The sequence below is a fragment of the Larus michahellis genome, chromosome 2 (assembly GCF_964199755.1).
Source record: "Larus michahellis chromosome 2, bLarMic1.1, whole genome shotgun sequence".
NCBI classification, from domain to species: domain Eukaryota; kingdom Metazoa; phylum Chordata; class Aves; order Charadriiformes; family Laridae; genus Larus; species Larus michahellis.
The window spans coordinates 118,659,991-118,687,833 of record NC_133897.1 but is presented as its reverse complement, the minus strand read 5'-3'; the positions used below and the strand labels follow the sequence as shown (position 1 = coordinate 118,687,833).

Below are 27,843 nucleotides of genomic sequence, written 5' to 3'. Positions count from 1 at the left end.
GAAGGGACAGACGTTTAGAAATCACGGAAGCACCTGAGAGGGGTCTGGTGGGAAATGGGGCCCACACTCACAAAAAGGTGCTGGAGTCACTGGCACATCTGAAGTGCATCTATACCAATGCATGCAGTATGTGCAACAAACAGGGGGAGCTTGTAGCCATGATGCACCAGGGAAACTATGGCATAGTGGCTATCACAGAAACGTGGTGGGATGCCTCACATGACTGGAGTGCCACAATCGATGGCTACAAGCTCTTCAGGAGGGACAGACAGGAAAGGAGAGGCGGAGGAGTGGCCCTGTATATTAGAGAATGCTATGAGAGCTCGGAAATCAAGTATACCGATGATGGGGTGGAGAGCGTTTGGATTAGGTTAAGGGCCGATAAAGCCGATATCGCTGTGAGAGTCTGCTATAGACCTCCCAACCAAAGCAGTGAGGCGGATGAAGCTTTCTATAAGCAGCTGGGGGAAATCTCACGGTCACTTGCCATTGTTCTTGTGGGGGACTTTAACCTCCTGGGTATCTGCTGGGAATACAACACAGCAGAGAGGGAACAATCCAGGAGGTTCCTGGAATGTGTGGAAGATAACTTCCTCATACAGCTGGTAAGTGAGCCGACCAGGGAAGGTGCCCTCCTGGACCTCCTTCTTGTGAAGAGGGAAGAACTTGTCAGGGAAGTAAAGGTTGGAGGCCATCTAGGGCACAGTGATCATGAGATGATTGATTGAATTTCTGATTCTTGGGGAAACAAGGAGAGGGGTTAGTAAAACTGTCACCTTAGACTTCTGGAGGGCAAATTTTGACCTGTTCAGAAGACTGCTTGACAAAATCCCTTGGGAGGCTGCCCTGAAGGATATAGGAGCCCAGGAAGGCTGGACATACTTCAAGAGAGAAGTCTTAAAGGCACAGGAGGAGGCTGTCCCCATGTGCCGAAAAACAAGCAGGCGGGGAAGGAGACCGGCCTGGCTAAATACGGACCTTTGGCTGGACCTCAAGAACAAAAGGAGAGTCTATGACCTCTGGAAGAGGGGGCAGGTCTCTCATGAAGAGTATAAAGATGTAGTGAAGCTATGCAGGGAGAAAATTAGGAGAGCCAAAGCACAGCTAGAGCTCAACCTAGCTACAGCTGTTAAGGATAACAAAAAATGTTTCTATAAATTCATTAACAACAAAAAGAGGATTAGGGAAAATCTCCCTCCCTTATTGGATGCAGAGGGAAACATAGTCACAAAGGATGAGGAAAAGGTTGAGGTGCTCAACGCCTACTTTGCCTCAGTCTTTAGCAGTGGAACTAGCTGTTCCCTGGGCACCCAGCCTCATGAGCTAGGAGACAGGGAGGGGAAGCTGAATGAGGTCATCACAATTAAAGAGGAAGTGACCAGTGACCTGCTACACCGCTTGGATGCACACAAGTCTATGGGACTGGATGGGTTACATGCAGGAGTACTGAAAGAGTTGGCAGACGTGCTCGCCAAGCCACTTTCTGTTATCTATCTGAAGTCATGGCTAACTGGGGAGGTCCCAATGGACTGGAGGGTAGCAAATGTAGTGCCCATCTACAAAAAAGGCAGAAAGGAGGATCTGGGAAACTATAGGCCTGTCAGTCTGACCTCGGTAGCAGGGAAGGTCATGGAGCAGATCATCTTGAGTGCCATTACAAGCCATATAATGGACAAGCAGGGGATCAGGCCTAGTCAGCATGGGTTTATGAAAGGCAGATCCTGCCTGACGAACCTGATCTCCTCCTATGACAAGATGACCCGATTATTGGATGAGGGAAAGGCTGTGAACATTGTCTACCTAGACTTTTGAAAAGCATTTGACACTGTCCCCCATAGAATTCTCATGATAAAACTGGCGGCTCATGGCCTGGATGAGCATACTATCTGCTGGATCAAGCACTGGCTGGATGGGCGGTCCCAAAGAGTGGTGGTCAATGGAGTTAAATCCAGGTGGTGGCCGGTCACAAGTGGTGTTCTGCAGGGCTCAGTGTTGGGACCATTTCTGTTTAACATCTCTATTGATGACCTTGATAAGGACATAGAATGTATCATCAGCAAGTTCGCAGATGACATGAAGCTAAGCGGGAGTGTTGATCTACATGAGGATAGGAAGGCTCTACAGAGAGACTTGGATAGATTGGACCGATGGGCCAATGCTAATGGAATGTGCTTCAACAAGGCCAAGTGCCGGGTCCTGCACTTGGGCCACAACAACCCCATGCAGCACTACAGGCTTGGGGAAGTGTGGCTGGAGAGCTGCCTGGCAGAAAAGGACCTGGGGGTTCTAATTGACAAGCGGCTGAACATGAGCCAGCAGTGTGCCCAGGGGGCCAAGAGGGCCAATGGCATCCTGGCTTGTATTAGAAATAGTGTGACCAGCAGAAGTAGGGAGGTGATTGTCCCCCTGTACTCAGCACTGGTGAGGCCACACCTTGAGTATTGTGTCCAGTTCTGGGCACCTCAATACAAGAGAGATATCGAGGTGCTGGAGTGAGTGCAGAGGAGGGCAATGAAGCTGGTGAAGGGCCTGGAGAATAAATCTTATGAGGAGCAACTGAAGGAGCTGGGACTGTTTAGTTTGAGGAAGAGGAGGCTGAGGGGAGACCTCATCACTCTCTACAACTCCTTGAAAGGCCATTGTAGAGAGGTTGGTGCTGGTCTCTTCTCACAGGTAATTAGCGATAGAACAAGAGGGAATGGGTTCAGGCTGCTGCAGGGTAGGTTTAGGCTGGACATTAGGAAAAAATTCTTCACAGAAAGAGTGGTTAGACACTGGAATAGGCTGCCCAGGGAGGTGGTGGAGTCACCATCCCTGAATGTGTTTAAGAGTCGTTTAGATGTGGTGTTACGGGATATGGTGTAAGGGAGAACTTTGTACAGTGGAGTTGATGGTTGGACTCGATGATCCCAAGGGTCTTTTCCAACCTAAATGATTCTATGATTCTATTCTATGAAAACAGTTCTGTGGTGGGTTGCCCTTGGCTGGCCAGACCAATAAAACTAAAAGATAGACATGTTTTCAAAAACAGTCTTTGGTGAGGACAAGTAATCACTAGAGGAAATTTTCCTAAAGCAAATGTAAGTTTGCTACTGACTTCACTGAAGCCAGATTTTCACCCTTTGCTGGTAAACAGTAAAGTGCCACAATCTGGATTGCCTAAACCTAAACTTAGCTCTTCATCCATCATTCTAGTATGCTGCTTCTCTCTTTTCTTTCTCTTGCGTTGTTTCAGGCAGTTGTTGCTTTTTTTCAGTCTTTAGTCATCTTACCACTCGTTTATGCTACTAAAAGTCTGTCTTCTTTTTTCTCACACTTTGTGTCATGTCCTTTTTACAGGGAGGGAAGAAAGACAATTTTTACAATCTCTGTAGAACCTGTTGCACATTTCTGCTGAAAGGCACTTTCAGACTACACCTAAGTCTTAACAAGGCTGCACTAAATCTGCACTATTGCTTACGGAATACTTCTCATCTTTAGAAACTAATAAAATATATTTTCAATTTTGGAAGAAATATGGCATTTCCTTAATGGAATAAACGTAGGTTCACGATGGCAAAGAAAAAAAAACCAACAAACTATTGGATACACCTTGGTTCTACGACGATTTGTGCTGCGACAGTTGCTGGTTGCCCCAAAACAAAAGCAAGAGGTGCATCCCTTGGGATTAGAAGGGTCCAGATAAAAGGATCCTGGTCGGCAAGTATCACATTCTGCACCTTCAACATTCTCCTGTTAAGGCATAGTTGAAAGAAATCTCAGTGCTTTCCTTTTGGTCTTGGTGAGGCCCCCAAAACCTCCTGCACATAAAACAAATCTTCTGAAAGAATATTTATTTAAAAGTACGGAAACATGAATGAAAATGTGTGAATGTCTGGATACACCATATTCCACATGCAAATAAAACTGACTTCTTGGAGACTATCTTAGTTACAAGCTGCCTTTACAGTTTACAAAGTGAACCACTGAGTAATAAATATTAGTCAGAGACAGCTGGTAACTTCCCTGCCAAAACCCTCCCGCTGGCTTTTCCAAACCTACAATATAAAAGGTCACTTGTGAAAGTTCACATTTACCACATTTAATTATGCAGATCAGAACAAAAGAAGATTTCCTGGGTATAATGCTGTTGGTGTAACGTCAACTGACATAATATGGCTAAAAAAGTCATGGGACCTGGTTAACATCCAAAAGTCGAGATGCAGATGCATAAAGTGGACCTGTGCAGGGTACAGACTGCTCCAGTGAATCAACAGACGTCTACTCTGCAGCTCTGTAACATCCTGCAAAGCCTAAAACCACCTGTAAAACTGACAGATATTGAACTCAGTAAAAAATGACATTTAACTGCTACCGTGACCATCTGTGCACATACTGCAAGGTGTGGTGGTTTTGTACAGCTGCGTTTAATTCTTACTGAAAACCTAATGATAAACTCATTTCATTCACCCCATTAAATATGAAATAGGCAGTGATGTGCAAATGATGCTTGTGAATGCAGAAGTAATTTGATTTATCTGACCTTGCAGAGACAAATTCCTGTCTGTGGATCGCACACATCTGGTTCTGTTCCATCTCTGTTACAGTTACACGGCACGCAGTTTGGGAAACCGTAAGTTCCGGGAGCACACCGATCACACTGCCGTCCTTTTATTCCTGGTTTGCATCTTTATCAACAAACAAACACAGAGGAGGGAGTCAACCGGGGAGGCAGGAATGGAGCGAGGAAGGGAAGATCAAAACAAAAGGCAGGTGGATCTTTGAAGTGATTGCATGGCAATGACACGACATTATGACTTCCACAGAGAAACAGCAGCACGTTGGTATTGTTCTCACGTTTGGATGGTGAGATGTTTTACATGGTCACGGAACTGATTAGGAATGGATTTGATTTTGAAGGATATAAATGCTTATGGTAGAATTAGACTTCTGCAGTTATTGAGTGCTTGCAGTGCAGAACTACTCTCTCTGTACACCAAGGTGTGAAACATGGATGTTGCACTCAGGTAAGAGGAGCTGGAAGAAGTTTTACAGCTGGAGGATGTGACTGGGCATTACTCAAGGCACTCACTAACAAAAAGGTGGAGAATCCCAGGCATTTGAATAATTATGGGGACTTGAGCCTGCCATAAGGCTTGGGTTAGTTTACAACTGCTCCCAAAGGATAAAATCCACTTTGCCCACAGTGAAGGCTTGAATGCCTTGAATTTGTTTAGATGAAGTACAGCAAATGCAAAAACCAACATCAAACTATGAACAAGGCTTGAGATAAGAACATCTTTCTGTGGCAGCAGCTACTTCATCCTACCTTCACAACAAACTTGCACAGTCTGATAAAACTAGTGAAAATGTAGGTCCGATGATCCCTCTTCCTCCTGTCTATCCTGGTAAACTGCCCATACCAGCCCAAAGCAGGTTTCAAGAGAGTAAGGATCCACTGGTAAAGAATGTCTGCCATCACCACCAACCACATCTTTACATTTCAGTTGTGATAAGATAATTTTTAAAAGTCTCAGCAAGTTGGTGGAGTCTCCTGTGGCTCTCAGCAACAAAGTAATATGTGAACTATCACTATAAATTTAATGGAAATAAACAGTTAAAGTGTGCGGACAAGGTAGACTGCACTTTATGTAATGTATGAAAGCAATTACTCAATTCACCAAACAATGGGCGAGGTCTCTCAGAGTCTCTCTAAACACATCACCCCCACACAGAGATAACTGGAGCTGGATGGGGACTTTGAACTTCATGTAATCCACAGAAGGAAAAGTATTAACCCAAATGTAGTAGTTAGTTTGCTATATACTTCAGTGGTCAGTCCAAAAGCATTTGCTAAATGTCAAATTTTGATCATAATTTTTTACCAATAATCTGTCATTTCCTTGATATCTCCAATTAGGCTTCACATGAAAAATATCACCATTATAATCAGGCAACACAGCTTTTCACTGAAACAGAAAAACGTGGCTATTTCTGCAAAAATTATCCTCAATTTTACTTGAGTAGAAATGTGTTAAGCCCTTTCTTTGAAGCATTAGATTCTATTTGACTGAATTATTTACTTTATTTATTTTTGCATAGTATTTATTTTTATTTTGTATTGTATTGGGAAAAAGCAGCGACTAATCAGACTGAGAATGCACCAGGAGATACAGAACATGCTACATTTTAACCTTGAACCCCAACTTCTAAACACAAAAACAGACTCCTGTTTTGATTTTGGGATAAGACAATTATTCACTTCATATGAAAAGGACAAACTTAGGAAAATAATTTAAATTTGGGAAATAATATGAGTATTCTCTGAAAATTAGCATTCTTTATCATATTTACAGACTTAATGGCAGAGCAGGAAGGACACATTTCTCTTTGTTAGGACTCCAACATAGCCAAACTAATCAAACTGGACCAATCCTGGCCTTACACAATCTACTGGTTATCAAGTGTTTGAACTTGCTATTTAAGGACTCGATCTCCCCAAGGAAATAACAGAAATGTTCAACTATACTAATATGACAGCATCTGAATTTAAGATCGTTCCCTACGGTTGTGGCTGTATGCTACACCTATTTTAGAGGGTGTAAATAACAGAATAAACCTAAAGCATTTATTCTCATCTCAGCATGCTGAGTTACAGAAAAATAAGCATATGTCACCCAGAAGGCATAATTTTAAGGTCAATTATCACCTATGACTCTAACTGAACCATATTTTCCATACACACAGCACCTATCATCGAAGTCTCTCAAAATTCATTGCAGAAATTCAAGCTTTACAGAACTTAAAAACATCATTACACTTAAAACCAGACAACAGACTGTGGAAGGTCAACTGCAAAGTTTTAAGAGTTTGGGAAATAACATACGCCATTACAAATGACGTACGCGTCCAGAGGTCAGGAGCTCCAATCTGAGGTCTGCTGCTGACATTGGATATGTCATATGAGCTGGACATAGATTTGGTGACTTACCATGAGTGGCCATGGCACACCACCGGCAAACAATGCAAACCCAGGAATCCCAAAACCCACGATTACTTACCTGCACTAAAACACTGCAGGTGTCCCTGAAACAGCTGAGTCCTCACCATCGCCAAGCGCTGCTTAAATCCCTACTCACCATCATCAAAGTTTCCCACATCCCCTCCAAATACCTGAAAAGAATGGTGAAGCGAACCACTCGCGCATTGCTTGTAACGCATGTAACCCAAACTTACTTGCATTGCCCGTTGTTTTTTTCACATTCTGGGCTTGCCACATTAACGACTCCTCTTTCTGAACAGTTGCAGCTCTCGCAGCCGGCAAGAGGGTGGTAGCTGAAGTGATGTTTCTCGCACACTTCACACTTCGGCTTCACAGTTCGCGGAGGGCAAATGCATTTACCGCTCATGTCATCACAAAGCCGCTGCCCGCAGTTGCATACTAGGTCAAAGAAAATGTTCTACGAATCAGTCACATCTCAACTTACCGTGACCAACTCCTATTGAAGTTGCGTATGAAACAAACACACACAACCTTTATATATAAAGGACATGAAAATTTTCTCTCTTTCACTAGTTTTAAGCCCAGGGTCATGGAAACCAACTATGTGACTGTAATAATAGCTTCAAAGAGTAGTTTTGGTGCCTTCTCTTTTCCACAGTTTGGCTGCTTAACTTCACCATGGGCATTATTAACCACTTCCCAAAACTACCAAGAATTAAACGATGAATAGTTTTGGTATTAAGGGCACTACTTTTACGAAGCAAATTTATAAACATCAGGTACAATATCTGGGAGGCAGCTGAGGACTGTTGGTGTAATCTATAAATCTGTTGATGTTATTAAAGATAACTCAGAATATGAGGAATTAAGAATGCAATGTCTCCAATTATCTATGGAAAATCTTGAGGGTGTAAACTGGGATACAACAATAAGCACTTGGAAACAATTTAGCAGGCAGTGCAGAAAAATCCATTTGACTGAAAGAGCGGCAATATGGATTTTAACCAGTTTAACTGTAAGCCTACTACACCTGATCAGACAACACATGCGACAGCACACTTCACCATGAACTAAGTATGCTTTAAGGGAATGGAGTTACTTCTGCCTTAAACCAAATCTAAGATGGGTCAACCAGCCTCTCACAGGATCAAGCCCTGTAAAAAAAAGCGAGGCTGCGGTACCTGTGCAGTACAATCAGAGAACTAAACAAAAGGTTGGGTCAGGCGCTGAGTAAGTCCGAGCATGTACTTACACTTGCAGAATGGGAATCCATAGTAGCCAGTTTGGCATCGACTGCACTGACGACCGATGACATGGGGTCTGCAAACACACTGTCCTCCCAGGGGGCTGCAAGTAGGGCTCGTGGCACCAGTGCTATGGCAATTACATGGCAGGGCTCCGTTGTTGTAGAAAGCCACTAGCGACCTTACAGAGTCCTTACAGAAGGCCGGTGATGCTTCTGGGCTATTTAAATTGAAATATAAATGATGTAAGTGCTGGCACTTGGGAATTGCTACAAGCGTGCTTTTTGCTTCAGTCAGTTAGGGTCCTGTCTTTCAAACTGTTCTCTGACGTAAGGATGGCATCAGTACACATGCAATTAAATTAGTGGTGAACAGCTTTGAACATGCAGGTAAGAGATTTTTTTCAAGGAAAGTGCGCATATTAGTCATATCAGTTCAGACATGCCAAGCAAAATACCAAATACCAAAGATGGAAATACCAAAGACAGAAAGATGACATAGATTTCCCTCTTTTGTACTGTGAGCAATAAAGCTCTACCTTTACATTTAATTTACAAAAGAAAGTCATGGGAAAATGACTCATGGAAATTTAATGGGCCAGCCTAAGCCATGAAAAGCGTTTTAATGTAGCACAATGATGGGGATTTTATACATATGCCTTTAATATGGAGTAAAAGTAATATTAATTCCCAGCTTGCTGTCAACATTCAGTTTTTTAGAAAGCGATGCTTACTCAATATAAAAACTGTTTCCTCCACATTGGCTGATAAAATCAAATGACTTGTCCACTGTCTTTTTGTCAAGAATTTTGTAACTGTAGGTGTCTGCTGGAACAGCTAAGACATTTTCCTTAAAACAACAAGAAAGCTAAATTGTATATTTCAGAGAAAGGCAAAAAACACAAGCTAAGGCATTTATATACTTAAATGTTGCTTCATTATGCATTCTGGATTTTCTCAAAACCCGTAACATTTTAACCGACAAAAATAGAAAAATTTACTTATCTTCCCCCCAGAGTTGTGATGCTACAAGCAGTGTACAATAAAAACAGTGGATAGTATTTTAAAGATTTAAAATAAAACAGAAGCAGGGCACAAAATCCTAACCATCTGAAACACAAAATTAAAAGACAAATTCTTTCTTTTTGGCTTTTGTCTTTGCATCTATCTCTAAATGAATGGTGAAAGTGAGACTAGCATTTCCAAGTACATTTATGTAATAAACATACCAGAACCAGCATTCTTCCATCAGGTATCACCACTGTAACAGAGACCTCAGGTTCAGAAACGTCAAGCTCAATTTGGTTTTCTGCAATCACCTGATCCCGACAGCCAGAGGTATGAGGGCAGAATGAAGCATTGAAGGAACCTAGAATTAAAAACATAATTGTGCCAAAAAGTGCTCTGTGTGCCAAAACACTGAGAAAGAAAAGGGGTTAGATCAAATTCAGACGCTTACCTGACCAGACACGTCCCGCATCCACACGCACTTGGACGGTGAACACTGGGTGTGCTGGCTGATAAAAATGTACCACAAATACGTATCTGCCCAAGCGGGGCACTCTGCCACTCAAGGTAATCTGGTTCTGCAGAAACAAGAACAGCTCTGATACTACATTTGTTTCGTGAGATATTCTTGGGTTTATGAGCTGTGCTCTGTGCCACCTACCTGCAAGGGGCTTAGCATCTCTCGGGAAGTTAGCAATCTCTTCAAAGAGTATGGCATCACAAGGGCATGCTCCTGGCTGTTTGCATGCCAAGCATATCTAATGCTCTTCTGCAGGCTGTGAGACTATTGCCTAGTTTATTAAGACGCTGGCATTTTTGTTTCTCTTTCTGTCTATTATCTGGGTGGCTTACTCAGTCTGCAACATTTTCGATCATATCACATCATTCAGTTTTGATTCTCTTAAAGTGCTTCATCTACTCAACTTTACTAAGAACATACTTTGTGACTAAGGAAACAATATTTTCAAAATATGAGATACCTGTAATGGTGTCAAGGTGACTCCATGAACTGAGTCAGAAGGTAAAGGGGCACTGATTGGATCATAAAGTACGTTTCTCCGTACTTCAGAAATTTTCCCATCCTTGAACGCATCCAAAACCAAAGCCGCCGGTGGAGTTTCATACACTGAGGGAATGCATGTTGCACTAAACACAGAATTATATTAATTACTCTTGGGGCCAGGAGAATCCCTTAGGCATCATCAAAGAAAAAGCAAACATCTCACAAAAGTTAATATATTAGAATGTACTACAATTAATAATGCAATGGTAACCACTGTTACTCTTTGTATTCTATGTAAATGATCAGAAAGTAAATGAAAACAAGAGGTGCGGACTTAACTTACAAAGGGGGAAAATGTACATTAACTGATTTTATTCACTCAAAATTTCAATAACATAATGAGTGTCAACAGAAAGAGTTTACTAAAGAAGATGAAACCTAAGGGAACCAAAAGTGTTCAAAAAAAACCCAGTTAAATAGATTTTAGTGAATCCAGTTAGTTACATTCACCAGAATCTGTACTAATATTGAATTCTCAGTTCTACAAATATTTATATAGGTGTATCCTTTACACATGCAAGTTTTCCCACTGAAGTCAAGGGGACTACTTGAGTACTTAGAAGTTAAGTATATACTCAAATATTTGTAGAATTGGCGTCAAAATAAATAACAGTGCTCCTTGAAAGCATCCTGATTCATTTACTGCTGTGTTTAATTATTTCTTCCTTGGTATATTTAATTCTGAAGAGCTCGATTGAGAGAAGTATTTTCCAAGACTGCAGAAGAAAATGTTTTGGGGGGTTTCCTGCTAGCATTTGTTCACTTCTTGTATGTACTCAACAGACAATGATTAATCCTTGCTCTAGACAGGCCCAGAACTGGAATGGCAAGTGTGTTTCAGGGCCGGGATTGAGACCCATTTGCCCGGTCTGTGTGGGAAGTCACATGCAGCATCCTGCATAATACCGTTAAACTGAGCCAAGACTCTGTATCTTTAAACTTGGTGAACACTAAGCGCTTTCAGCAAAGCACAAAACCAAAGTGAAAGGTACAAATTTCTACGTTAACTTTATTTTAAATCATGCCTTTCACCCAGCCTCTTTCCCTCATTTTACTCAGAATATAAATGTGCAGTAATGCAAAATACCTTTGATGCGAGGACAAGTATCTTCAGTCTTAGAAAGCTACTCTCAATTGTAATACTCTGAGCAGGAGAATTAAAGCTGTGATTCAATGCTATGCATGCTTGGAAGCCAAGTACAGTCACATGACTTTATCCAATTTATCATCCAGGTTTTTCTGCTTGCTATTTCAATTCAACCATTATATTAGAAGCTACTGTCTGGAAACCTATTAGACCTAATTACCAACACTTTCTGCCTCTGAAGTCTTGCAAATGACATTTACGTTTACTTTGAGGCCCTTCCCATCACCAGATCAGTAGGAAGAAAGCTTTAGGAGTAGCATCACGAGCGACATCCTGGGGAGTGCAGTGAACTGTGGGGCTCCCTAATTTGGAAGCTGCAGTGATAGTTCCTCTCTGTCCCAAAGAATAAAACATATGGAGAGGGAAAGACCTTCAACAGGATGGAGAAATTCCTCTGCAGAACCCCAAACTGACCACTTGGGAAGTCAAAGTTCAGGTTCAGATCTTTGCAGCAAGAGAAGAGCCATCAACCTGGGTCAACCAAACTGTATATGAGTGCTCTAATTACTCGTCCTATACAAGTGTAATGGAGGAGAAGGATCACCTGGTGTTGCTGTGTGGGGTGAATGCTGAGGGCACACCTACCATACAGGCCCCAGCATGAGATGGACAAGGGAATGGCGTGTTTGTGAAGCTGGGGTTTACATGTTGAGTAGTTTGATGCTGCCAAGCTGAGCTGGTGGCCTGAAAAGGCAGTCACATCCCCTACCTAATGACAAGTTGAAGACATTTCGGAACAGCTGAAGCAGTAATGTGCAGAATGAAACTCCAGAAGGAGTGGTAAGCATTTCAGGCCAACAAAGTAGTAATGTTTCTCCAGCTTTGACACCTATCATACTCGAGGATGTGTGAAAGGTGCGTGTTGTCTAATGCATCAGCAGTCAGTAGTTGAGACAAGCCAGGAAGAGGCTAATATTAACAAAATCCTGTGCAAAAACTGGCTAGATTAACATTAATACTTCAGGTTTTTTTTACAAATACTACTTTGCAGAAGTGACCTACAAATCACCTGTGAGTCACTGAGCAAAGATTTATTCAAAAGAATTAAAATGCCACTTAGTCTGCCTTTCAAGGTCTTCAGAAAATACGAAGGATAAACCCAAGAAAGTTACCTTCCATCATGGGTACTCCTGTAAGCAGCTATGCACTGTACTTTAGGATCCACATATTCTGGAGAAAATTCTTCAGCTGATATAATACAAACCTTGTGCTGAAAAATAAGCACAAGGCACAATTAACAATTAATATCGTAAATAACAGGGCCAGGCCTGAACGGGAAGGATGAAGTCTAATTTTAGCACAAAGAAACCTGAACCCAAAGCATGTTCTGTTGTGGACTTCCCACAAGACTTTGGATCTCTTTACCTGCTTGCACCTGAATGCCTGAGTGTTGAATAGCATTTTTCTGTCCTTCTCAGGGGAATGTTGGCTGTTGAGAAGTTAAAATAAATTAAAACGTTAAGTATATGTATGGCCATGGGAATGACAGAAGACCAGCTCATGGGGTCAGAAGCTAGGCAAGGAGCGTACAGAGGTGGAGGGAAAAGCTCTCATCTGTGGTGTTAGAGACTTTTGGACCCTGGGAAACCTTCTGAAATGCAGGCACAAACACTTGCTCGCGCAAAGTCCATAGGAGTGAGTTTCAGTGACACCAGGATTTCTCCCAATAGATTAAGAACTCATTTTAACAGCCAACGAGACCTCATATGTTTGGTTTTTTTAAGTAAAACTAGACATGAGCAAATGAAGCTGTAGTTGTCCTTCTGTAGCCATGGTGGTAAGGACATAAGGGAAAGCTTGTGGGTAGGCACAAGTTTGCACTAATAAAGTACATTACCTGCACTTACAAAATACATAAGAGCAGGTTACAGAACTTGTGCGTGAACTGCTTGAAAAGGAGGTAAAAATGCCTGATAAGCATAAGCTAACTAGGATCATGTATTAACATAAATAAAAATTCCATAGGGAGAATTCATTAATGTACAAAGTGATTCAGTTTAGAAGCAGGTCCTAAGGCTTGTGGTTCAGCAGTAGTGAGCAGGGACTAGAAACCCTTTATAAGCTAGGAAGCAGAGTGCTACAAGTCTCTTTTCCTGGGCAAGCAAACATTGTGCCTGTCCCGCATGTAATGACCTACAGGGCTCCAGCCCATTGTGGCAGAACAAGGGTAGACTCTGAAGCTTTGAACTGCACTTTATCAGCGGCTCAAAAGTCAGTGCAGAACATGGTCTGGGTTTAGACAGCTCGTGTGCCTCAACGTGAGATAAAGACTATCAAGTTCTAAGAGCCGCTCTTGAAAGTCAACCTCAAGGACCCCAATTCCCCTTTATTTAGATGAGATTTCTGAACTCCAGCATTGGGGGCAGCTCCCCTTTGTCCCTCTGGTCTACATGACAGGGGGTCACACAAGGATTTTTAACTCCAGAGCTGCTGCCATACACCAGAAGCTCTTCTTTTCCCCCTTCTTCCTATCTTTTGCTAAGTGCAGTCTTTACATTTAACACAGGGAAATACTTCCTGTATCTCAGGAGAACACTGAAATTTATCTTGCAGCAAGCTGTTCAGGGAATGAAAACTAGAATTCCGAAATAAAAATACAGAGATTCTTAACACAAGAGACTTCCATGCGTGGAGATACAGACTAATGGCAATGGTTTTAAACTAGAGCAGGGGAGGTTTAGATTAGACATTAGGAAGAAGTTCTTTACAATGAGGGTGGTGAGACACTGGAACAGGTTGCCAGAGAGGTGGTGGAGGCCCCATCCCTGGAGACATTCAAGGCCAGGCTTGATGAGGCTCTGAGCAACCTGATCTAGTTGAAGATGTCCCCGCTTACTGCAGGGGGGTTGGACTAGATGACCTTTAAAGGTCCCTTCCAACCCAACACATTCTATGATTCTATGATTAATAATGTCAACGTCTTTTGGATGTGGATCTTGTTAGCACAGCAATTGCTGCAGGGAGCTAACAGACAATTTAAAAGGTATTTGTTCACACTGAACACTGCATCATGAAATGAAGAAAGCATGTAGCAGTTGTTAATCCTAGTAGTTCCATGAAACTAAGCTATGTTTATAGCTGTGTTTCGACTCTACATTTTAACCGTGTAACTCACCTTGTGCTTCTGAAACGGAAAACAGAAACGACACAAGAAAATTCAGTGTCCAGAAAAATGTATTCCTGGTGTGGCCAAAAGAGGGCAGTGAAGGCTTTTTATTCAAAGTATTTAAAAGTTATATGATTAATGAATGCATTTATTATCTGAAATGAATGCATTTATTACCTGAATTTTGTAAGAGACCCAGGAAACTCCCACATGGGTTTTGAGGATTTAAACAAAGTGAAAGATAAGGGGGAAAAAAAAAAGAAAGACTGAGTATAAAAGCTACCAGAAGATTTTTCATGTTTGCATGTAGAGGAGAGAGAGGAACTGAAATAAAGCACAAGAGAGTTGGAAAAACCAACTTGCCAAGAAAGGCAAATTTCTGTTTATCTTTGAAACTGATCAAGTTTGCTTCAGTATTCTCTGAGTATCTATAAAGAAACTTCCTCAAGCATCTAATATACATCTTTTCACATTATGACCATACAGCATGTGAACATAGGGAGAAAAGTATCTCTCTTTACCCACTCAGAGAACAAGTATTACAAAAGGGAAAAGAAAATGGAAACTTACCAGAAGAAAATTAATGGATGATGCCTTAAGATGTATCTTCGTGTCTGCTAGAAGGTCATAGGCTGCAATGCGATTCCTGTCGTCAACTACAACGCTGCGACAAAGGAAACTGAGACAGAAAGCGGGATTAAAATTGAGCCTGGCATTGCCATGTTGTTTAGGCTATGGCCTAGCTCAGCTGCCTAGCTTTTGGCTAGCCTCACCACTGGTGCCTAGCCGTCGGGCTGGCTCATAAGTAACAGCTACCTTTGGCCACTGGTGAACATGCAGTACCCTCTCCAGTGAGGCAAAGGATGTACCAGGTACACAATACTGCTCGTCCTTTCTGGGTTGACCAACCCAGAGGCCAAACCTCCAGACTTCAGCTCAGATCTCCATTTGAGGTACTGATTTAAGTAGGATGTGGACAGCCAGATACGCGTACATGCTACCTGCAGAGGTTTCCAAGCTGTATAACATGGTGTGTAACTAATACTGGGTGCCTGGGCCATGGTCCTTGAGGTGCCAGCATGCACCAGCTGCTGCTTTGCACTACTGACACGCGCCACTGATGGCGTGGATCAGCAGCTCTCACCCACACGGTGGCAGCTGGGCAAGTCTTGATTTGAGGAAGCTATTCTGTACGCTGAGATAGTCCTCAAAACAAGTGAAAAAATGCAGGTTTGCCTCTTACTGACTACCTTCAATTGGCTGCACATCTTTGGTAAAGACAAATACACACTAAGAAGAAGAGCCTTGCTAAAGCCGTTGAACTCTGCCTCATTCAGGTAGCATGACCTCTGCAACTTGCCAAAAGTCGCAGCAGTTCCCTTTTGCTAAAGAGAAGTCATTTAAGGCTCTAATTTCTTTTCTTTCTTCCGCACTTCTGCTCAGCTAGGCCGGTCAGTGTGTTGTGGGTGAGGAGCTGTGACCACCATACAACTGCTTCTCTATTTCTCCTCTACGAACCAGAGAATGTGGAATTTTCACTCTTGTTTAGAGCACAGCTCAGAAATAAGGTCAGCTCAGGGCTAAGGACACTTAAGACTGGAGAAATATAGGTCCCTTATTTGTGATTCACTGTAAGCTTGCAATGTGTTTATTCTCTTATGATGTTTTATTGGGAATAATCAAGCTCACAGAGCTGTAAGAAGGCCTGGCACTATATATTCCCGATTCTACAAGTTACTCTTATTTGCATGTACCTCATTATGTCATTTCTTGATTTATTTTTTAACAGAAGAGACTTGCAGCTTCCCGCTTAGGCAAGATGACACAGCAACTTACTTGCTACGTGACCATTAGCTTCATGCAGAATGGCCGCAGAAGGGACTTACTGCATTGTTACATTAAAGTAGCAAAGGCTTTCTTTGTATTTTCACTAGCAAGTTCTCAGTGTATAATATGAACAAATAAGCATGTTCAAAATTAGCCTATAAAATGTGTTTGGGGAAAAAAAGCAATAAAATGGAAGATTTATAGCAAGTAGTTTGGGGGTTAAAGCGTTAGGTAACAGGCTAAAATAAGAGCTTTCCCCAGCAATAACCTGACAAGGTCACTGCTCCATAAAGCTCTGCTCTGTATCACAAACATGCTGATGAAAATGATTTGTCTTACTGGGCAATTTCGTCCCAAATATCTCTAAGCCTCCAATCTGCCAAACACTTGGTTCATGGGAAAAACGGATGCATGTCTGTAGTCCCCTGGCACCAGGTAAGCTCTCTCAAGGGTGCAAATATCTGCAGGACCACAATCCCAGTTTGAGTCATAAGCTGAAATGCTCAAGTGTTAAAGACAATCTTGCTCAGGACAGACAAAAATCTCTTGCGCAGAAACATCTGCAGTAACCTCAGCAGTCAACAAGGATAAAGAAGCATTCGGCTGAAGATCTTGCCTACAGCCTCACAGCCAGAGGGTGGCTACACTTCATGTTTCTGCTTCAGCAGCTCTTGTTAGGATCGGTCGGAATACTCTTGTAAAACTGGCCGCTACATTTTTTATAGCCAAAACCCTTGGACATAAAAGCTTTTAACTAAATAAAAACAGTACAGGCATCTGCAGCCAACAGTGATGCTCTGCCACTGGACATGGAGGTTAATAGTTTATAAGGATTTATGAACGCATACAAAAAAGTAACCCTTTGTATAGGAAAACAGTACACTGAAGCAGTAGCAATATGTAATGAGCTGACTGCACAGAGAGAATTAAAAAACTGTACAATACCCACAGAATCATGTACTTGCTTTTAAATCACCCTAAAATTCGAACAATCTACATGGTAAATTATGTATTAAAAAAATAATTAATCCCAAATGCTTATTTAAACATGTAGTGATTACTTTTAGAATTTCTTACCTGTATTTACAACTGTATATTCTCACTCTGCCTTCAGTGACAGGTCCAGGGCTATGTATTATTACCTCGGCTGTGTATAACTGATCCTCTTCATTGGCATATTCAAAAATCAGAACATAGCGACCAACTTGGGGAACATTTATGGTCATCTGCAAATTGACCTAGGTCAAGTTCATTGAAAAAGAAAAAAGCCATTAGATTTTTCACTCCCTTTCTTGCAGGAAACTCCCTTTCCTGCCCTGTAAGACAACTGGTCTGCATTAGTCCAGGGCCAGTCCTGTACTGTCTCAGCAAGAGACATTCAGCAGAATAGAAGCAATGCTTATAAATATCACTTTGTCCACTCATAAGAGTCAACCGAGTTCAATAAGCAGCTGCCATTATAATAGTTCTAGGAAGGCTGTAAGATAAGCCTGCAAAATTAGTATATTATTATTATTATCATCATCATCATCCCCAGTAGAAAGCATCAGTGAGGAAACTTTAATGATACTAAAACATTGTCACCTTCATCTCTATGCTATCTTTAATAACAAATAAAAATTTACTCTATTGCTCCACTGAAAAAGTCATTTCCAGGAACACAATTCCTACCATAGCAGTGCTGTATATTGATTCCCTACAAAAAGTTAATCTTCTCCAGCAAATAGGCAATGCCACTCTCTGAAGCATCAAGTTTTTCTTTTAGTTTTCCTGCATGAGTTAGTTAAAATAATATTTGATGGAAAATACTCTGAAGCAGTTGCATGGACAGTACTGTGGTTACAGAGGTTTTTGCTACAGTTAGCTATACCATTCTTTTCAAATTTAAACTAATTTTCTCAAGATTTCCTGAGGCTACGAACACTTAAACATGTAAATAATTCTGTCAACGGCCCTCTTGACTTCACTGCAATTACTCATACCAGTAAGTTTTGCACATGCATCAGGGCCTGTGGCATGTAAGTATTCTTGTTGCACTTGGTACTTTTCAAAGCAATAACCAAACACGGAAACAGAGGGCATAGTCATTTTAAATGTAATTATCATGTGCTTGATAAAATACTTTATTTTTACCAAACACTCTTCTAGTATAATTTTTAATTTCACAAAGCGTGTTCCTCTTTCAATGGACCTACAGCAGTGGCATAATTGCTTCTGCTTGTATTTTAGTAAAGCAAATATTTTACATAAGTATAGCTATTTAAGAAACAAACAAACAAACAAACAAACAAAAGATAGAATGACATTATGTACACCATTTCTGCTGACAAGCCATTATGCCATTTCTGCTGTAATTAAACACTGTGCTGAACAAGCCAGAAGGCCGAAAGCAGAGGGATTTTTATTTACTAAAATACTTTTGTCAGATTTAAAGGTCCACTCTTGTCACAGTTATAAACCTGCCTACATTGATCCATTTACACAGTTCTGTATAAAATGTAGAACTTAACACAGAGTCTGTTTTAGGGATCCTGAGCTATAAATCTGCAACCGTTTTAGTCCGGTAGGTTTAGAGCCAACAGTGCAGATGGGAGTGCAATTAGCAGGCAGGAATCTGACCTCTCTTCCACTGATGTGGGACATCACTGGTTGATCAGGAGTTGGCTGTCGCACAGGTATTCTTCTGTATTCGCCCCCATGGCTGAAATACGTTGCCTCTGAACCAAGGACACAGGAAAATCTGCCCAGTGGCAGATGCTGATAGAGCAAGCAGCTTACACACACAAAAAAAACCCAAACAAAACACAGGATTATTATTGTTTTCAAGTGCAGCAGGATAATAATAAAATAATCCAAGGCTGGTTTATTCTGTATCTTATATACTGACTGCTCTGTTGAAGCGCGTCCCGAATAGGTGCAAGGCTCCGTAACTTGTATCTGCAAGATGGATGCTTCGTAGTAATCACTAGGTAACAGCACCATATAATCCTATGAGCAAAAAATATAACAAATGCAAGGCCACGCAGAAAATTACAAAAGGAACATCTCTAGGCTTTCACAACGTAGCAACGAACAAAACCAACCACATAAACAAGTTTCATAGAGGGCATCTGCAAGACGTGGATTTTTTTTGTTGGTACATGGGCCAATAACATCAGAACGTGTCTCCCTAACTCTATTTATACCTTCATAGAGATGGGATGAAGGCAGCTGCCCTGTGAGCAGGGAAAGTGTCAAGCCACTCTCCTATCATGTGTTGTACAAGATGGTGCTCATGAAGGAGCCTCCCTACAGCTTAACATTGTTTCCAAGTGCAGCAGGAGAATAATAAAATCATTCAAGGCTGGTTCATTCTGTGGCATATATACTGACTGCTCTGTTGAAGCACTGAATAGGTGCAAGGCTCTGTAACCACACAGCCAGCTGGGTGCAGGTTTCACCCATGGGTGCAACCCACACGCACACAACTCAACTATGCATGACTCCACGAGGCAGATTCACGTATCCCAGGTGACTTTATAAAAATATCCCACGTAATCCATTAAGCTGTGCTTCAAAATCTGGTATATTTTCTGCTCTGCCTTGCCTACTTAACATATTAGAGCTTACTTAGAATTGTGAGAACATGCTGGGCTAAGGTCACTAATAAATTCCTTTTCAAAGTTATTAGCAAAAAAAAACCTAAGCACAATAAGTACTGTCACTTTCAGCGAGAAATATGTTTGCAAGCTCTTTAGTACCAGTTTTTGTGGTATTCCATAAATTTAACAGAGCCCCAGGCTTAATGAATAAAGACACTGCCTACTCGTTAACCCTCTACAATATACATATGAATTTCAGTATGCTGTCTTTGGGATCATACAAGTTCAAGGTTTTTCATAAATGATCACCTCAAACAATTTGACTTTTTATAGCAATTTCTCAGAACTGCTGTCAGAAATTCTTTCAGTTTTTCAGTGAGTGAAAGAAGAGTAATGATGGGAGGATAAAAACATTTAGAAAATGAGCTGCTAGTCATGCAGCCCATCTCACAATACTTGTCTGAAGAATCTTTGTCAAGAAACTAAAGCCATGGCCATCTGTGGCTGAGCCAAGCTTTAGATACAACATCTGATACGTAAGAATTATGAATTTCTGTGAGCATTTATGCTCAACCAATTGCGCTGTATGTTAATATTAATTTATCCTTTGAAAGTACAGATTCCAGATAGACTTAAAGTCTGTAAGCACAAGAAAAATTAGAGCAAGTGAAAGTCAGAGAAGAAAAATTAAATAAGAGGCAGAACTGTAAATTTTCATAATGATATTCTGCTGCGGTACTCTTCTCACTAGTGCTGTATTTCAATTGCTTGCGGGGTTCTTCCCTGCAAACAACTCCAGAGCAATACAATCATGACAGCCTTCAAGCACTTGTTTTCCTCAATTGTTTTCTTACCAAGAGGACTTCCTCTGCCATTATACTGACAGTCCATGTGCCTGGAACCAGAGAGAAAGGCTCTGTGGCGCTTTTTCCTGGGATTGTGACAAAAGCTGGCTCCTTGCTGGGTGGGAAGACAAACTCTATGCTCTGAGCAGCCCCTGCCAGCAAAAAAAAAAAAGAAAAAAAATCAAGTAAAAAAATAAGGGACTGTGTAAAATGTCTGTACTTGCTTAGTGCACTGGACTGGTGATCTCATCAATGCTTTTCTGTCAATATGTATTAACAGTGTATTCAACCACGCGCAGGCAGCTACAGAGCTCTGCAGTGGTTGTTGTCTTTGTTCTTATTAGTCTTGAGCAAATTGGTTCAGAAAAGCAGAGCTCTGCCCCTGTAATGGCCAGTTTTGGGATTTGCTCACGTCTTCACTTTCCTCTTCTGTTATTTTCCATTCCACCTGTCTCGGCAATGACTCACAGTATGTTCAGCTGACACAAGGCCTGTTCTCATGTGACTTTCAGCCAAGTATTTCAGATACTGGAGGGTCTCAGTAGCATCTAAAATGTTTCGTTACGGATAGTAACTGAAGGTAACTTCTGGGCAGAGGTGATATACAACAGAAATGTAGCTGCAGTATGCTTTATCCAAAAGAAGTCGTGAAGATCAACTGTTATGAATATTAAAGGTTTCCTCTTTGAAGCCCCTCGACACAGACAAAAGCTGGCTCCCTGCCTCCCAGGTGATACAAGCCAGACCCGACCACAAACTGCTGCCACTGCTGAGTGGTATCTGCCAAGTCTTCAGTTTTGTTTCTTCCAAATTACTGAAAGGATCTATGACTAAACTCCATTAGCTCCCATCAATATGCTCAGGTTAGGCATAATAAGAGATAATTCTGTGTATAGGCTTGGTATGCCTCTACCATTCAGAGGACACGGAGTACTTATCTTTTATCAGGGCCCAAAAGGCATCACATGCTGTTGAGGTCTGTAATCAGAGCTAACTTGGTAGATTGGATTCATCATTAAATAAATGTTATTCATGGAATGAAGGCAGAAGTCACCTTTAAACTGAAATATTTAAGGCAACTAAACCAAAAAAAGTGCCGTTATCCCTTCTTTAAAAGCTTCATAGAACACACAGTTCACAGCTTCCAAGTGAAGAACTGAAAGCACTGAGGTTGGCAAACATTTCCAAAAACAAATGTTGATTACTACTGTAAGCAGGGGTTTCATGCAAACACAGCCACATCAATTACATGGCAAAACATATTAGGAAAAGCACAAAAGCACCGACACTGTTAAAAGTGATGCATTTTAAGCGACATTACAAATTTCACTTAGGTGCACCCTGAAAAGGCTCCTCTGATCTAACCTTCATCTGATGGGTTGTGCCGTTGAGTTGCACCTACCTGTTGCAGGCCGAGATTGACAAGCAGATATGTGGCCAGATAATGTTTCACCTCCAGGGTTAATATATCTCAGGATAATGCGAAATAAGGAGAGGTTTGATTTTTCCACATTCAAAGTTATCCTCACTTCGTTCTGAAAAATGGAAGTTAATAAAACAAAACCAGCCGTAAAGTGCTGAACAGTGGAACAGTTAGAAGCCATGCAAGCACCGTACTAAAGTCCTACAAGAAAAACACACATGCAGACAAGTATATTCTGGAATGGCAATGCTGGTGTATGACAGAGGAAGACAGGCAAGCCTAGTGAGAAAATTAATTCACTTACAAGTATAATTAGTGCCAAAATGTTTTCCCTCAGCAATTGAGATCTTCCCTTTAGAGCTTTTTGAGCCCAGGCTGACATAGCGGAGCACTAGGTGGAAGAGCTTAGGGGAAGCCACAGTGACAGGCACAACCACCTCTGGCTGTGAAAAATAAAAAGAAAGGGAAAAAGGAGGAAAGGAAAGTATATTATTTGTTACTAGCACCCAGAGAAAGAAAAACCATTTGGCAAAGACAAACTCCATAACAGAAAAGAAAGGCTCGGGCAGCTTACAAAAGAATACGGAACAAAACCTCCTGTGAAATAAAACTCTTGTTGAGGAACAGCTTATTCAGAAAGACACAGAAAGGCTGAACTAACATGTGTTGACATTGCACCTTGAAACATGTACAGTATATTACCATTACTCTCCCCTCCTGTGCCATAAATGAGACATATGTTGTCAAGGGCTGTCCATATCCCTGGCTTCCTGAGGAACAGGCCGGAACCATTGATCCTAGTCTGAGATCACCCACAACGCTCCACAGCACGCAGACATCTCGGACCATCACTGAAACTTCTGCTCCTCCACCAGATCCCGCAGTTTCTTAGAGATGTGATGCCATGGCTCTCTTTGCCCTGGGGCTGAACTGACACCTCCGGAGTCACTTGTCGGCCCTGGATGGGCAGCGAGCCCGCAGGAGGCTGCATTCACACGGCCCCCACTACTCAGTTTGCAGAGCAACAGAATCGGCAGAGACATGTTCAAGGGTTGGTGGAGGATTAGGAAAAACTAGGATTGGTGCAACCGCAAGGGTGTGGCTTGTTTCTTTCCATCCTAAATCCTAAAGCTCCCCTCGTTATCCAACTCCCAGTTCACCCACCACAGTCCACGCGCCGTCCCCTTCCAAGATGCTTGTGGTACGGTGACCTCCCCACCACTATGGTCTATTCTGCTTCCCCCAAAACACACAGGTTTTCTCAGGTCCATACATTTGAGAACACAGCACCGAATCTCATTTTCTCTTATTGCTAAAAGCTACAATAAATGCAAGATTGGCAGCTCCCATATGCTGCTCTGAATGTATATTCCTCAGTTCTGTTGTCATCATATCCCAGAGACCTCCACCACTTCTTACCAGAAGTGCAAAGCAGAAAGCAAAGATAGACACACAACAGATGGCAGGGCTGAGAGATCTACAGAGACTAGATAGCTAAAATCTAGGTGATTGCAGAAGCACAGTGGACCAGGACTGAAAATACAGACAAGCAGGGGAAGGTTTTACAAGTATTTACAAGTAAACGGAGAAGGATGACTACTGAAGGATACTACATGGATAAGACAGGCACTGAAGGAACACTTGAAAAATAGATATGAACAAAAAATAAAAGGAAAAAGAAACATGCTTCGGGAGATTTATCAAAATGGTTTCTCAGCTTTAATGGAAAATGTAGAAGACACATTGAAGAGTGAGAAAGATGACATGTGAGGAATGACAGAGGAAGAGACGTCAGTCCCTGGCTTCAAGCAAAGGCAGGGACTGGGGAGAAATTGTTCTTTGAGCTCTGTCACAAACTTGGGCAACTCTGGCCAGTGCTTTAAAATCCGAACCCAGCTGTGAGCTCCTCTATCTGTAATGAAACATCTGTGTTGGCAGCTTGACGGGACACCAGTCACCACCTCCACTGAGGTCACACACAGCTTACTTATTTCACCTCAAAAAATTTTAATTGTATTGAAATAGTTTCTTTTCACAAAAAAATTGTTACGTTAGCCTTTTGTGTGGTAGAGATGGTAACACTATTTGTTTTCTACAAAATAAACGTCAGGACAATTATTTCAGGGTCTTGCAAGACACAGAAACGCTATGTCAGATTTAGGAAAGTTCCTTAAAATGAAGAACGTGAGCCTATCTCAGCCATGCAAGGATCTAATCAAGGAGGGCCTGGAGCTGACAATTACTTACAGGAGTGAAAAGCTTCATCCAGGTAAGCAAAATAATGCACGATTTTAGCAAGATTAGAGACTAAGCCCTTTCACTACCTCTTTACAAAATGCCACTGGATATGAAATGCAAAAAGCAGCTAGAAAGTAAAGAAATCACTGCTGCCGGAGAGTTGCCTTCATTTGTGAATGTGGAGTAATTCTGAAGATCCAACAATATGAGCTCTGGGTTAAAAAAAACCCAAAAGAACAAAGGTGAAAGAGTGAAAAATGAAGAACAGAAAGGAAATCGCTCTGCTTGTGCAATGGTTACGTGCTTATGTCTCAGTCTACAGTGATCCATTAGTCCTTGGACAACTTACAGAGGCTGGACACAGCTATACCTGGGGACTAAAAATTTCTAATGAGCACCAGAGTACTACAGATAAGAGAGTACTACTTTTAAGAAGAGTGAGCATTTATTGCTCGAATCTACTGTTGTAAAATCCTGGTTCACTTCCTTCTCGCACAATTAAATTGTGGTGACTTTTTTCTTGTGGTTTATTTATTCCCTCTGCTGTTGTTTAGTTTCTTTATAGACTTTCATGAGAATAAAATAAATGCTGCCAATATGCTCCCACTCATGGCTTGTTTCACTGAATCACACATTTTCCTGTTTGCTGTAAATCTGAAGCTATCATTCCTAATGAAGTCGGCACCTTTCTCTTCCTCCCTCAATACAAGTTGCAAGTGTAACAAGGCTTCAGTGACAGCGCTGTGATGGTACCTGAAAATCTTATGGACACAGACTGCTGCTGAATTCCGTAATTCGAATTATTATTTAGCCAAGTATCAGTCTTCTTCTGTTTTTGCTGTCCTTGGCCTGACAAGAATTTCTGCACTTAGTATTATAGACTTTAAATCTGTTAGTTCTTTTCTTTAAACCTATTGCAAAACACATATTTCTCGACAAAAAAAAACCTCAAAGAACATCTCCGAAGAACACATATTTGCAGTAGCAACGACCAGCTTACAATAATATCAACACTCGCTAACCCAAACAGTAATACAGTGCCAAAGTTTGGATCAGTGAGATCCTGTCCTTTCTTCTGGTTTCTCCACGACCTTGCACACGCACAGCAGTACTATAGAGACACACATACCACACACCTATGTTTTCACCCAAAAGCCTTGAGCGAAATACCGGCTTACTTGTATAGAGGACATCCGGGCATATCCTCTCCAACTGAAGCTAGGAAATTCCTGAGGATCATAGCCAAACCGAACTTCCCTTCCCTTGACAGTAGTACCGTCTTCAATCTCAAACTTCATGTGGTGCAGATCAGGGAAAAAATAGTTTTTTTCAGGCCTTTCAAGGAGAAAAAAAAAAGGCAAACCAAAGAATTATCAGTTGCTGTATGGCCTACATCTAAGAGCATAAAGCCGCGAAGAAGAGCATAAAGCAGTGGATGGGAGGTGACCTACTGATGACTGAGCAATCCTGGTAGCAGCTAATAAATTACAAGACAGCTGCTAAGATGGATGTAATGAGAATTCTCCTTCCAGAAGCTTTTACAGCTGTATGTTTTCCTATATAACTCTTGATAGATGTATAGATACTTATGCAATACTGTTGCAAAAAAGGTATTGGTTATTTAAGGAAACAAGTTAAAAAATCTTATTGAAATAACAGAAGAAAACTGCCCAGCAAAATGAATACCAGTACCTAATACATTTTACCAGCTTATTTATCAACAAATCCAGAACCGCCTGTGAAAGGATAGGAAGGGATTGATGGGCAGTTTTGAAAGAACTACGCTGAAGCACGAGCTACCAGTAGCTCCAGGCAGACTCACTCCCGACAGGTCGTCCCCACGACGTGCGCCCTGCACTGGCAGCCACCCGAGGGCTCGGCACACATCGGGCTGCGGGATCCTCCAACATCACACTGGCAGCCTGGCAGGCAAAGAGCAGAAGCCAAATATCCCATCAGGAAAAAAAAAAAAAAAAAGTGATAAAAGTTATCAGAAAACACACCTCGCTTCCGCTAATTAAACACCATTAATGACTCGTTTCCTCCTTCCGGAGGCCGTCAGACTCCCCACCCCTCAGGCTCTTTCAAACACATGTTAACACACATGCATAAGCTGCAACTATTTCTGGCTTCCCGCGTTTGTGGTTGTTTTCTTTATTTCTCCTTGGAATGTGACAAAAGCCACTTTATAAAAAAAATCAAAAGTAATAAGCCATGCCACTTTACTAAATGCTGGACTACAGTTTTGCAGAACAGCCATTCAAGTGTTTTCAAATCCAAAGTCAGAATTTCTACAGCAATATCAGGATGAGTAATTACTTTTTTAGAAACAAACAAAAAAAGAAGACCTAACTTAAAAAAGTGTAAGATGTTAATTTTTCAGCGTCTGGTACCACGACATTTAATTTATCTTATAAAAATTGCACACAGCAAGAAGACGTGTTTATGCAATAGCATATGCATATTTTTAACCAATATTGGATGACAATATTGAATGACTTTCTACAGGAGATAGGACTTGTGGCACAAACTAAATGACACTTCTAGTAATAAGGTGTAATATATCATACTAAGAACAAGGAGCGAGAGGAGGAATGATTCTCGGTTATCTTATTTGGTAAGATAACAGCTTTAGCATCCCCTCGTGCAATCTCACCGTGGGCTTTGACAGAGAAGCCTCAAGCAAATGGTGGTAAATGGGGCCCCAGGGAAGACAAGGTGAAGCACAAGGAACTCCAAGAGGAACACCTTTCCTCAAGTGAGGGAGTCACAAACAGCTGGGAACCACAGTAATAACATCTGCCTTGCTCTTTCTCCCTTTGGAAGGCAGAGGAGGATTTACTTGGGTTAAAGGCAATTACAAGCAGTAGGGCAAAATGCTGTGCACATGAGTGATTCAACAAATACATCCACATTTTCAAAATACAACCTAGGGAATTCTAAAGACTTGCATGCGATGTGCAAATGTGCTCCTAGTGATGTCCTTTAATCATTTTACCTCGGCAGCCAAAATAATTCTTGTTTTCGAGAGCATAATAACCAGCTTCACAAGTGTCACAAGAATCTCCACAAACATTAGATTTGCAGTAACAATGCCCATTTTCCTGTGAAGAAAACAATTTCATCAAAAATGTTTCAGCATTTTTTTCAGAACTTGAATCTTTTGGTACTTTGAATTCCTCCTAATTCTAAAGAGGAAAAACATCCTAATCAACAAAAAATATTTTCTGGACATAACTTCTGTCACATATCATTGTCAATGAGCAGACTAGAAAATACATAAACTCAAGACAATGAAAAATTTGCAGTTTTATGCATCCCTAGGATGTACAAAATATACACATCCCTAGGATGTATAAATCTTTGGTATAAAATTGCTT

At 41.4% G+C, this 27,843-nt stretch overlaps 1 protein-coding gene across 3 annotated transcripts in view; it reads right to left on the bottom strand.

Moving 5' to 3' along the window:
• The window catches only part of LAMA3 (laminin subunit alpha 3), a 124,416-nt gene that overhangs the window by 49,107 nt on the left and 47,466 nt on the right, over positions 1-27,843 (bottom strand). For 2 of the 3 annotated variants that reach the window (XM_074576845.1, XM_074576847.1), the window contains 18 exons: positions 27,462-27,567; positions 26,286-26,385; positions 25,642-25,798; positions 22,530-22,668; positions 20,812-20,954; positions 19,264-19,364; positions 18,996-19,149; positions 17,454-17,614; positions 15,120-15,228; positions 12,556-12,653; positions 10,214-10,379; positions 9,685-9,811; positions 9,455-9,594; positions 8,960-9,075; positions 8,235-8,446; positions 7,216-7,420; positions 4,523-4,667; positions 3,592-3,732 (listed from right to left, as the gene is read on the bottom strand). In XM_074576845.1, the coding sequence (XP_074432946.1) occupies positions 3,592-3,732; positions 4,523-4,667; positions 7,216-7,420; positions 8,235-8,446; positions 8,960-9,075; positions 9,455-9,594; positions 9,685-9,811; positions 10,214-10,379; positions 12,556-12,653; positions 15,120-15,228; positions 17,454-17,614; positions 18,996-19,149; positions 19,264-19,364; positions 20,812-20,954; positions 22,530-22,668; positions 25,642-25,798; positions 26,286-26,385; positions 27,462-27,567 (2,520 nt within the window). Of the gene's footprint in view, positions 1-3,591; positions 3,733-4,522; positions 4,668-7,215; positions 7,421-8,234; positions 8,447-8,959; positions 9,076-9,454; positions 9,595-9,684; positions 9,812-10,213; positions 10,380-12,555; positions 12,654-15,119; positions 15,229-17,453; positions 17,615-18,995; positions 19,150-19,263; positions 19,365-20,811; positions 20,955-22,204; positions 22,338-22,529; positions 22,669-25,641; positions 25,799-26,285; positions 26,386-27,461; positions 27,568-27,843 lie in introns of all 3 variants that reach the window. The other variant, XM_074576846.1, reaches the window with a different exon arrangement.